This window comes from Tachypleus tridentatus, chromosome 10 (genome assembly GCF_004210375.1).
Source record: "Tachypleus tridentatus isolate NWPU-2018 chromosome 10, ASM421037v1, whole genome shotgun sequence".
Taxonomy (NCBI): domain Eukaryota; kingdom Metazoa; phylum Arthropoda; class Merostomata; order Xiphosura; family Limulidae; genus Tachypleus; species Tachypleus tridentatus.
This window is the reverse complement of record NC_134834.1, coordinates 2,716,344-2,729,839: the sequence shown is the minus strand read 5'-3', so window position 1 is coordinate 2,729,839 and position 13,496 is coordinate 2,716,344. Positions and strand designations below refer to the sequence as shown.

At 33.3% G+C, this 13,496-nt stretch overlaps 1 protein-coding gene and 1 pseudogene across 2 annotated transcripts in view; one reads left to right on the top strand and one right to left on the bottom strand.

The window, feature by feature from the left end:
• Positions 1 to 4,331, top strand: part of LOC143228631 (electron transfer flavoprotein-ubiquinone oxidoreductase, mitochondrial-like) — a 41,988-nt gene extending 37,657 nt beyond the window's left edge. The window contains exons 9-11 of the mRNA XM_076459859.1: positions 1,252 to 1,434; positions 3,255 to 3,473; positions 3,660 to 4,331. Coding sequence (XP_076315974.1) covers positions 1,252 to 1,434; positions 3,255 to 3,473; positions 3,660 to 3,823 — 566 coding nt within the window. The 3' untranslated portion in view covers positions 3,824 to 4,331. The remainder of the gene's footprint in view (positions 1 to 1,251; positions 1,435 to 3,254; positions 3,474 to 3,659) is intronic.
• A 1,996-nt stretch (positions 4,332 to 6,327) lies between these two features.
• Positions 6,328 to 11,468, bottom strand: LOC143228630 (protein brain tumor pseudogene; annotated as a pseudogene). Its single transcript, XR_013015363.1, has one exon. The product of XR_013015363.1 is annotated as a protein brain tumor pseudogene (transcript).
• Between the last annotated feature and the right edge of the window lie 2,028 nt (positions 11,469 to 13,496).

The following is a 13,496-nucleotide window of genomic DNA, read 5'->3' as shown; positions in this document are numbered from 1 at the left end:
GTGAGCAGTCCTCACTACTGAGGACAGTAATATCATAAGGAAATGTTTTTATGCACAGGGTGAGCAGTCCTCACTACCGAGGACAGTAATAATATCATAAGGAAATGTTTTATGTACAGGGTGAGCAGTCCTCACTACCGAGGACAGTAATAATATCATAAGGAAATGTTTTTATGTACAGGGTGAGCAGTCCTCATTACTGAGGACAGTAATAATATCATAAGGAAATGTTTTTATGTACAGGGTGAGCAGTCCTCACTACTGAGGACAGTAATAATATCATAAAGAAATGTTTTTATTTACAGGGTGAGCAGTCCTCACTACTGAGGACAGTAATAATATCATAAGGAAATGTTTTTATGCACAGGGTGAGCAGTCCTCACTCCCGCGAACAGTAATAATATCATAAGGAAATATTTTTATGTACAGGGTTAGCAGTCCTCACTACTGAGGACAGTAATAATATCATAAGGAAATGTTTTTATGCACAGGGTGAGCAGTCCTCACTACTGAGGACAGTAATAATATCATAAAGAAATGTTTTTATGCACAGGGTGAGCAGTCCTCACTACTGAGGACAGTAATAATATCATAAGGAAATGTTTTTATGTACAGGGTGAGCAGTCCTCACTACTGAGAACAGTAATATAATAAGGAAATGTTTTTATGTACAGGGTGAGCAGTCCTCACTACTGAGGACAGTAATAATATCATAAGGAAATGTTTTTATGCACAGGGTGAGCAGTCCTCACTACCGCAAATAGTAATATCATAAAGAAATGTTTTTATTTACAGGGTGAGCAGTCCTCACTACTGAGGACAGTAATAATATCATAAGGAAATGTTTTTATTTACAGGGTGAACAGTCCTCACTACTGAGGACAGTAATAATATCATAAAGAAATGTTTTTATTTACAGGTTCTTGAAAACTGTGTTCCATAAAATAAGTAATTGTACAACAAAGTACACAGACTGTAAATTTACAGACAAAACTTATTTTACTAATGTGGTGAATACATTGTTATGTATATATTCCTTGTATTTGTTAACACTGTAATGGATAATATAAACTAAAATCCAGTTTTTAAACAGTGATAAATAGCCCATTATTTCATAGTTGTGTTTACTAATTTGAAAATAACACTTTTAATTTTCTAACTACTCAAAGGTTTGTGTGCGTATGATTCTACTTTATGTTAGAAATTCAAATTTATTAACAGAGGATCACGTAATTCCTTGTGTTTTTGTAGGTCTTGATCCCAAGATTTATGAAGACAAAATTCGTAAGAGCTGGGTTTGGGAAGAATTGACATCTGTTAGAAATATTCGTCCATCTTTCCACACTCCACTTGGAGTTTATGGTACTTTGGCATATGGTGCTGTTTTCTACGTGATCTTTCGAGGCAAAGAACTGTGGACACTTTCTCACGGTGGTAAGCATGTATGTGTAAAAATCATGTTGTTCAATGTTTCTGTATTTATGGCAGGTAGGGTGAATAGATATGAAACATCTTAGTCAGATTCAAAGACAGCATCGTGAACATTCCCACTTCAGAACTGTTTGACAGTCACTGTAGTGTTGGGTACAGATGTTACTAGCTAATTAAGAGATTTGAGTTCTATATGCAGATACCAGTTCAAATTGTAATGTAAGATAGATAGGTGTAAGGATAAACAGAAAATTTAACGTTCTTTAAATTATTATTATTACAAACTACTAACTAAGATCTGCATCAATCATGTTTTCCATATTTACACGTCAACACGTCCAGTTTCAAAATATAAGTAACCAGCTTTCTTTAAATAATTTTTAGAATCACTGCTGTGCCATTTTACATCATTTATTTGGTGTAATTCACAAAGAAAAAAAATAATTTTGTATAGTCCAAGAAGTTTACAAACAATGCATTTACCAATCATTTCAGAATATTTAACATCTCTTATTCAATATCCATATCTCGATTTTACTAATTTTACCACACATTTCATGATTTCACAGCTTCCACAATGAAGTAATTTATGATTTTTGTTCGTAACACAGACTTCAGAGGAAACCACGTATCTGTGGAGGTTTTTGCTCCCTAAGTGAAAATGTTTGTTAAATATTTGTTTGAAAGTTATGGTAATTTTCTTGTATGACCCCCAGTAGATGTAGATTTAATGATGGAAAAACTTCTAATGAATAAAATTTATCTTATTGAATAGCAACTGTAGTTTTTAAATGTAAACTGATCTAGAACAGTGCTACTGTTGCCTTGTATGACCTGATGTTTTAAGTCATTTCTTAATACCTCCATAAACTGTTAGAAAAACAACCAAAGCTGTTGTGATTGGCATGTGAATATTCCATCAGTTGTTTTCATCAAATTTTATGGACTGGTGTTGAATGAAAAACATTCCATTACTGACGTACAATTGTCGTATTTCTATGATTTGGGTACAGAACTGATCTCTGGTGCAAATAAACAACTTGGAGATTGCAGATATAAAAGGAACTTTATGATGAACAATAAATGTATTGTGTTCTTGATAAATTACACAAGTCCAGAATTTGATGGAAGAAATAATCTGCACCAAGGAAAACTAAAAATTAATTCAGGGTCAAGAAGGTCATGTGTCACAGTAACTCATTACACACTAGTGCTACCTTATACCAATAAGGAAGTCTGAATCAATAGATTTGCAATTAAGGGTTAAAAAACCATAAGTATATCCAGTTTAAGAAAACTGTTTAGAGAGATTTAAATAGAGAACCCTTTTTTTTTTTTTTTATGGGTTCAGGCTTTGCTGGGATCTGGAGAATTACTCTGGTTGTCTTTTTGTACTGGACATCGAAAATAGAGATTAAAGATATAAGCTGTTAAGAAAACCCACTTGTAGAGAAATATATACATATGTAAAAACAGCTTGTTTGGGTTGAGAAAAGTTTTTACGTAGAAGAGCGAACAACATCTTGACCTTCTTCAGTCATTGTCAGGTGTGAACCTCACAAGCCGTTTTTACATATATAAAGATACAAAGCTGATATTTTTTTAAATTAAAATGGTAGAAGTATATCATTGACACCCGAGTTCACAAAGGCGATCAGCTTAAGCAATAAATAACTATTACATTTGATTACCAGCAATCCACCTTTAGGTGGATAATAAAGAAAACTTTATTATAAATTTACAATTAACTTTGTTGTAAGTTTTAGGTTAGGTAATCCAGTCATAACTTAAGCTGATGTGTAATTTTGTCCTTGGTTTTGAAGGACCTGATCATGAGAGATTAAAGCCAGCTTCAGAATGCAAACCAATAGAATACCCTAAACCTGACGGGGTAATAACATTTGACCTAATGTCCTCTGTTGCTCTTACTGGTACCAGTCACGTAGACCAGCCTGTGCACTTAACTCTCAAAGATGACTTAATCCCGGTGAAAGAAAACCTGGCCATTTTTGATGGACCAGAACAAAGGTTTTGTCCAGCAGGTAAGAAAGCTTCTTTAATTTGAGATTATCCTATAGACTAGAATATTGATACTTTACAGACAAATGATGTGTTTAAACCATCTATTATAAGGCAAGGGCTTTATAACCTTTTGATGCAAGGTATAACTATGTGTAGTTCTAACTTCACTCAACAATAAATGTATCTGATTTGTCATTCTGTACCAGGTGTCTACGAGTATGTGGAAACTGAAGACGGGAAAGGAAAGAAATTTCAGATCAATGCCCAGAACTGTATCCACTGCAAGACGTGCGACATTAAAGATCCAACCCAGAACATTAACTGGGTTACTCCCGAAGGAGGTGGAGGTCCAGCCTATAATGGAATGTAGTGCTTATTTTAATAAATCATAAGCACCACAGTGTTCACAAAGAATCTAATATCTACCAATTATGAGTGGTTAATCTTAATACAATAACTATCTGGCAGATTTCTTTAATAATGCAATGCAAGTTGTGATATATTACAATTAATATATATAAATTAACTTATATTTTGTTCTGATTAGAAGCACCTTTTGTCTTCTCTCCATATGACAGTTTTATGTTGATTAGATATATAAACAAAACTACATGTTATTAATGATTAACTCCCAGGGTCTTAAGTGGTCTTCTGTAAGAGAGATCTATTTTTTCACAACTGTGAATACATAAATCACCTTTCTAGTCGTCAGCAATTCACATCATGAGATGTTTACTTTAATGTGATTCTAATAGATTCTCATAAATTGAATATTTTATAAAAGTTATATTTACAAATATTTACTATTGTTGCAAAAGATTCTGTATGAACTCCAATAAACATTACTTTAAACACAGTAAAATACATTTTCAGTGTGACATGCTGTGCTGGTTTTGAGATTACAATATCTTTACAAAACTGGTGTAAGAGATTACATCACAAAAGGATACCAGGGACATCTTATTAAAACAGGCTAATTCTAAGATTGCTAACCAAAAGAACTTTTGGTCACAAACAAGGACATTGGTAAACAAAAAACCTGTAGTGGGTTACTACTAGTTTTCAGTTTCATTTTTTTTTATATGTATGGATTTCTGTGTTTACTAAGCCATCTTACCTAACATTGATTTTAACAAGATATAAATAGGGAAAAATACTATTTTGTTTATAAACACAACATCCATCAATGTATAATAAATGTTTGGATATGTAAAGTCTTGCTTTTAAACATGTTGCAGAATTAGACTTAATGTACTTAAAACCTACCTTTCAAGTGCTGCAAGAGATCTAGTTTCATTTTCCAGAGTTTTGATCCTGAGAAACTAACTTCAAATGTACACGTTTAGTTTGTTCCACTCAAAGAAAAGTTACATTGAGTACTTCTGTGACAGTAATTTATTATTAGAGGTTCACGACCTTAAGTGATGGGAACAAAAATAGTTTATTGAATGTAGTGTTAATACAGTCAGGTAACAAAATATGAAAGACAATAAAAGTTACCACAAATTGCTTAAAACAAAAGAGAATACAGAATCTGGATGAAGTAACCAATCATTCAAATGTTTAGACAAGTTAGTACTCATTACTGGAAACATTTACCAATCATTAATGAAAATAAAAAGTTATGAACCAATCGTGGAGGTTTTACAAAGAAACTTGCCAATTTACAGAAAAATCACACACCAATCACATTATATGGGAAGTACTTTACCACTTACAAATCTAACCTTGTCAATTATTAACTATTTTTTTATATAAACAATGATAATGACTACTATGATATAGAAACATGTACCAATCATGGGTTAATAGACTGATGTCTTGATCTCAAAGATTTCTAAAGTCATGGACGAAGCACTCAGATTTATAAATAGAAGTTACATAAAAGTCATTAAGATAAAAATTATACATATTGTAAATCGAGTATAGCCACAAAAGATGAAGTTTCAGAGTTTCTAACTGATGAGGGCCTGTAACATCTTGTATCGTAGGTTACTTCTAACACTTGACACACAACTCCAGACTAATGATTACATTTCTATCCATCCTAACAGGTTGGAAATACTAAAAGTAGGTATTACCCTCTTTACAAATATCAGAGGACCTGGCAAAGCAGCATATTTAGCTAAACACAAAATTTACGTAAAACAATACATAATTGATATAAATATTAACTGTGAATCAAGAAGGGACTAAAATAAGCAGAGATCCAGAGATCCTTTGATTTATCCATTCCGCTTTCTGGTGATTTGTAATTTCACTTTGTCCACATAACATTACAAGCAGCAGCTACACATCTAAGAAAACCACTAACAAAATAAAAAATATATATATATGTATATAAAACCAAACTAAAACTTTTAAAATAACTTATACCCTCCCAAACAATTCATTTTGAGTATACAGATAAAAGTTAAGATACATGGAGTGGTATAACAGATTAATTTTGAAACAATATTTTAAGTCTATACTTCTTATGAAGAAAATAGAACACTTTGATAAAAGTTCACCATGGAGCACCAGTTAAAAGTACAACAAACAGAAGCACCATTTGTGCTTATGATATCTGGAAGTTGACTAATAACATCTGTGGAATACTAACAAAATGTACATCTTTGTAACAAAATTTGGAATTACTTGTTGGCAAAACAAAATTCACCAAATTTTTCACAAACATTGTAAAATCTGAATTTTATTAATCATGTAATGATTTTTTTACTATAATCCATACAAAATTACCCCACATAAAATAGTACTACTGGATGCATTTATAAAAATGTTTTTTGCTGTTGTATGATCAGAAGTAGAAATAACTGTTGGAATGTTTCACAGATTTCGATTTACTAAAAGTGAAATATTACATAGTATAAAATATCTCAAAGAACACTTGGTTAGCTGAATTACATTCCAGCTTAAATTCCTAGCACAGAGCCAGCTAAACACATACACACGCCAACTGAAGCATGGGGAGACAGTTACACGCACTCCAACTGAAGCACAGAGCCAGCCACACACACACGCCTATTAAGAATTCTGTTTCCATGAACACCAACAATACAAAATAAGGTAAAGTGAAAAAAAATCAAAACTTAAGTTTAGAACTTCCCTTTTTAAAAAGCTGAGAGGAATTATGCCAGGTTCTTTATTCCAAACAAACAAACAAAAGTATAATTTAGGTTCACTGAAAAAAGACAAAAACAAATGATATAAAATTCAAGTTCTCTTCAAATTTTAACAATCTTATCAAAACAATCATTATAAAAATACTTGTACATCAATATGAGGTTCTACACTTGGTTTTCTTTTAAAGCCTTGGAGGAAAGTTGCATAGTGGAAGTGCATAACTGATGTATTAGGTAAGAAAGTTGTACATTTCATAATACAAAGTAACTATAAACTCAAATTTTCCTCATAAGCTAGAACAACTGATATAATTTGACTTTAAAATAATAAAAAACAACACAAACAAAACCATTAAAACAATCCTACCTGTGTAAACATACTTGTTTGACTAAAGTACAAATGTAATGGACAATAAATTATTTTATTACAAAGCTAACTTTTAGAAGCAATAGGAATAACAGTGTGTTATTGTTTTTTAACACATAAAACTGTTACAAGTAAAATTGCCCTGAACAATGTGAAAATATAGGTATTCATAGAAAATTCACTTTCCATGTGACTATTTATTAAATCCTTTCAACAAGAAAGTCCACAAAACTAAACAACATCTGTAACAAGTATACGAAATAAATAACTCATTTGTTTGTTCATTATAGAGAATGCTGTATTGAGCGCTGCAGTATTACTATTACAACTTCCTTCTTTACCAAAGACAAAGCACACTATACAGAATTAGAAACAATGTGCTTCTTAGTAAAACACCACTAGATGCCGCCACTTACTACTAAGAATTGTATGGTAATAAATTAGAAATACATTTCAATATAGATAACTACTGTAGAAACAAGTTACCCATTTGATAAAAGAGGGGGAACTTGAAGTGGGTACTACACTTCATATTAGCATATCAAGAGAGTTATGAAGATGTCATCCATCGATGACAGCTACAATTATTATAAAACTGTTTTTAATTAATAACATGAACACCTTGACATTACCAACAGATCAATGAGAAATATAAAAGTGATATGATAATTAAGTATTCTAATGAGATCATTCAGTGTTCAAACAGCTATCACCTAGGCAACGAATGCAATGTTTATAGAACATTTACCAGTCCTACAAAAGGTATAATTATATATGAAACAGAACAAAGTATGGACTTCGTTTCTCCACCAACACGATTGAAACACTGATCTACTTTAACCAATGTTATTAAATCACCCAAAGTACACACACATTTCTACTGGAAAAAACAATTAACTATGAAATAAATTATTGTCATAAAAATAAATGAAAACCAAAATTTACAAAATGTGTTATGAAGTAGTCAGTCCAGATTGTTTTTATTCATAGAGACTGAAAAACACTGAACTTTAAGTTATCAAAAGTCCCAGTCTAAGTTCTTTAAATCATCTGAAATGTAATAACCACAAATGCCATTTTTTAATATTTAGTTCTTAAAAATTTCAAACAGACTGGCCACGTTATAAAAATGTATACTAAAGTTGCTTTAAAAGATGTGTGGTCAAACACACTTTAATATCAACTGTTTAATCAGTAGGCCTACTTAGAAATCAGTGTAATTAGAGAATAGCACAATTCTTAAAGGACAGAGAATCAAACACTATAAAAATAAAGTTTCCTTTCTCCCTAGAAAATATTAAAACACATAGAAGTTCACATTCAGTTAAATATATAAATAATCACACCAGCTGTTTAATTATTTGTAAAATTAGCAGCAATACTGAACTTCTAACATTACAGGCTTGATGAGTTAAAGGTGTGACTAGCAAAACCTCCAGCCCCAGACTTTACAGAACTGTATTTTATGTTTCAACAAATGTAGCAATAAATAAGAATACAACTGTTTAAACATTTAAAATCAACACCGTTGGCACAAACATAGAACATTAATACTGAAAACTTACGGATCGTTACAAACTCAAAACAAGGTACCACCATCGGAAGTATCTTATACACTGAACTAGCTGCAGAATTATATAACAAAGTAGATGAATATAGAACAATATCAAGTAGTGGTCCCACTCTGAGATCACAGGTTCTTTGGCATATGCATGGATAGATTTACTATGGTTTGTTTTTTCTCTACATTAAGATCATAAACATTAGTTTGTAATAAATAGGATAAAACTGCTGAATGTTAAAAAATTATATTAGTAACTTCAGGATTTCTCACGAGAATGCACAGTCTTCCTAAACCAAGTAATGACTAGGGCTAATGTGAAACGAAAACAAACAACGGCATGAGAAAGTTCAAGAATCATCCTAAAGTTATAAGGGAAACGTTACGTATTAAACTTGGATTAAGTGTTGTTCTGAAACCCTGTTCTATGAAAAAGTATTCCACATTTCAAACTTATAACATTAACTTTCATAATAAGGATATCTAAAACAAAATGAACCATTTCAGTAATGACAACATGACTTAAACTATTAAAAGCTTATACAAAAGAAAGTTACTATGGTTAACCTAAATCAGAATGTAGCATACAACCAAACTCTCCTTTGAAACTGCTTATCACAACATAGGTTACAGTTGAATGAGAGTAAATAGCAGAACTTGCCCCAGGAACTGGTTGTGTACTTCTTGTACGTGTTACCCCAGCTTATTCTGCCAGATTAGAGAAATCGATAAACATAGAGTCGATAGTCCTTGCTTGCTAGAACAACAGAACCGTCATCGACAAGTGCCACATCGAAACACTGAGCGTGTTTCACCTTACTCTCTAGAGCATTGACCAACTGCCCATCTTGGGTAAAGATGGTGATGTTGAAATTATTGTGATTATCTGCCACTAGAATTTCCCCAAGAGGACTGATGCACACCCCAATCGGGTAGTTGGTTATTCCCTCTCTCCCAATCTGCCACAAGAAAAGTCCCTCATAGCTGAATACTTTCACACAGTGAGCTCTGTTATCACTGATGAATATTTCTTGTTTGTCGCTCACTTACTCCGTTAGGGAACTCAGGTGTTTCAACATCCGAACTTGTGATGAACGTTGCCCAAAAGATCAAAAATGATAACACGCATCACCTTGCATTCCACCACAATAATACGACCTTTATTGTCAACAGTCACACCTCTTGGATGCTGGAGGATGTTGGCTCCAAACTTGCGAACAAACTGCCCATACTGGTTGTATATCTGGATTTGATGTGTTGGGCTCCTCTCAGTAACAATAATATCCCCAGAAGCCTTTACAACAGCAACTCTGTTTGGATACAGTAACTGTCCATCTCTTTTTCCACATTCTCCAAACTGAAACTTAAACCGACCTTCTTTGTCAAAGATTTGGATCCTGTGGTTATTGGTGTCAGCTACTATAATATCACTCTGAGCATTCACAGCTACACCACTTGGTTCTGTAAACTGACCCTCCATTACTCCAAACTCCCCAAACTTGCAATGGTAAATCATCTTCTGACGCTTTATTTGAGATTTTAAAGGAAAGATGTTTGAATTAACCAATTTTGATGATAAGTCAAAAACAGGGTCACTTGAAAGGGTGTCGGAGCCATTTTGAAAAATGTCACTAGGGGCACTCGACCACTTCTCGTAAGAATTAAGATCTCCCAGAAAAGGACTAAAAGTATTAATTGAGCCAAACCTTTTTGAAATAATGTTTGACTCGCACATGTGGCCATTCTTGCAAGATCGTTCTGATCCAATTACTCCATTTGGTCTTGCTATCGGCTGTGGTTTGACCTCTGAAAGAGCATCTGAATTTTGTCGAAGATATCCAAAGTGTTTACACCCACTTGAATAGCCTGGTAATTTGATACAAATTCAAGGTCAGATACATTTAACCCCACAGTTGGGTTAAATCCAAGGATATTCTGAAATTTTGAGGTCAACAACTGTTTAAATACAATAATTTCTGTATTACTGGAGTATTTCATAAGTTTTTCTGTAAAGTCACAGATTTCAAGAATTTTTTCTATGTTTTCCTGAACTTTCTGACCCATCATTGAAAGAGAAACTATTTTTGAGTTGAAGACCTCATCCAACTGTTTGAGGACTTCCCTTTTCCTTTCTTCTAACACAACATAATAAAACTGGTATGTATCTTTAATTTCATTCCTCGCTTTATCATACTGGGCTTGAACATTACTAGTAGAGTGTTCAATCGCTTTCAAAACATTCCGTAGGTCTGTTTTCTTCAGCTTAGAATCTTCAACCAAACAGTTCATATATTCAATCTGCTTGTGTCCAATTTCTGTCAAGTGTTCAAAGTTATGTATCCCCTGTGGATGCTCCATAACAATGCATTCTTTGCAAATAAGGACACTACAAGTCTGGCAGAAAAATTCCACAGCTATGTGTTTATGACGTGAGCAAAAGATAGGTTTGTCAGCCTTGGCATCATCTTTATTTTCCTGTAACTCTCCCAAGGTGAGAACTCTATGTCCTCCAAAGCAGTGCATAAACTGATGGGCCATCACACAGTTTGAACACAAGAAGTTGGCACAGTCAAAACAACGAGCCACTGCATTGCTTTCCTTAGTTTTACAGCCGGTACAACAAAGAGAAGTTCCATTCATGGCATTGGCCTCCAGAATATTGCTCACAGCATAATTAGACAACAGACCTGACACACCTTGGCTCGTCAGCAAGATCTCTTCATGACACTGAGGACACTTTATCTTATCAGGAGATTCCTGGATTTTCTCAAGGCAAGGTTGACAGAATGTATGAAGACAAGGCAACACTTTGGGAATGGTATAAGTATCTTGACAGAGGGGCACTTAGTGGAGATACTTTCCTCCAGGCTGTGATCTGGCGAGAACTACAAGCCGTCGAATCTGGCAGAGAAAGGGTAGGGGATGCCATTCTTGAATCTGGTTGGTTAACACTCATCGGTATGTTTCTCATCCAACAAGAAACCTGTAATTAAACAGAGCGCATGGAAAACGTCAACACATTGAAACAAGAAAACCTTATGCTTAGAAACACTTAATTCTATATATAAAACATCAGCTATAAAATTCATCATGAAGAAAAGTTTAAAAACTGTATAGTTTATTTTAACATCGTTATCACCCTTGACTTAGTATCTGTTGTTTAAAATATCAAGTAAGGAGTTCAAGGAGAAAAAATATACCAACTGTATAGTTCCATACCTTAATAAACACTTCAACGCATACAAAATATACCAACTGTATAGTTCCGTATCTTAATAAACACTTCAACGCATACAAAATATACCAACTGTATAGTTCCGTATCTTAATAAACACTTCAACGCATACAAAATATACCAACTGTATAGTTCAGTATCTTAATAAACACTTCAACGTTACAAAATATACCAACTGTATAGTTCCATATTTTAATAAACACTTCAGCGTACTCGCACCATTCAAGTTGAGATTGTGAGTAATATAAAATCACAGTTATTTAGTCTCTACAAAACAAACTTTTAAATAATACATACAGGGTGTTCAGAAAGTCACTGTACACTTATATATTTATTAACTGACATGTTTCAATATAGAATACAGGAGGTAAATATGAATGACAATTATAAACAATGTTGAAAGTGACCCCTGTTGGCATCAATACAGGCCTGGATCCTTCTTATTTTGTTTCTAAACACAGCTATCAGCTGCTGGCTTCAAATAAGACTGAATAAATAAGATTACAAAACTGCACAGTGACTTTCCGAACACCCTGTAAAACAAAGAAAAATTATATGCACGATTCCAGCTTCAAGCCAGCTTAAGAATTAGGATAAAACTGGAACGCTGTCGCCGCCACTAACCTGTGGAAACTAACACTTGTCTACACACGAACAAAGTTAACAACTCTTGTAAATAATATATTTTGTTAAATACACAACATTAACAATACATTGTGTACACAGCTTCACCTAACGAAAACCTAATTTTTCCAAGTTATTCAGTCCTTCCCCCTAACATCAGAAGTTTTCTAGTTTTGTCTATATAAACACACACGTCTTCTCGCTAAACCTTTACCACTTTCAAAGTAATTTATTAATTAACACTAATGAACCATTTCGGGCGCTTCAAAGTACAAAATAAACAGTTACTGCTTACTTCGATGGCAATAAAGACAAAGTTAATTGTATACACTTCACGCGGTATCATCAAGATGTTTCCTTTATAGTTTTTGATTGAATTAGGACAATTTCTGTCTTTGGTTTTACACACGACATTAAATGTGAAGTTCCTATACAGCGTAGAACTTTGTCAGTCTAATTTCACGTACAAATAAGCACATTCGACAATACGACACACATAACGCGTAACGTTTCTACTTACACTATTATTGGAATGTAGTAATACAAAAGCTATTAAAATGGCTTATACAAATAAAAAAAATGTAACATCTCAACCACACTATAATTGCTATGTTGAGTTGTGAATAGGCCTTTAGCTCAATACTAGGGCTCACTAGACGGGCTGGTCAAAATGTTATTCATACCAAATCACTTAAACTACAGCTTTGATCTGGCGAATTGCTTTAGATATTGATAAGAAAGTACTTAACATGAAACTATACACACGACTGTTACGTATTAACTTCACTCATAAATCAGAAATATTAGCGAACCGAGAAAATAAAAACTTTTCTCACCACGTTGAACAATAGGATTGCAACACGGGTTTTATGAATATTTAACAGGAATTTCAAAACGCACGAGTTCCCACACGCGACCTCAATCTGTTTGTCGTAAGTAGTACAACGACAAGTGTAATACTCCAAATACATCCAAGTACTGTTTCTGACTTCACCCTACTAACACTTACAACCCACACTTCCATGAACCACTCCTTGTCAAACAACATTTTGTAAGTATATACAATTAAAACATTTATAATTTCACCCATTCAAGTTAGCAACTGGTACCACAAAAAAAAGTTTAAGAGTTATT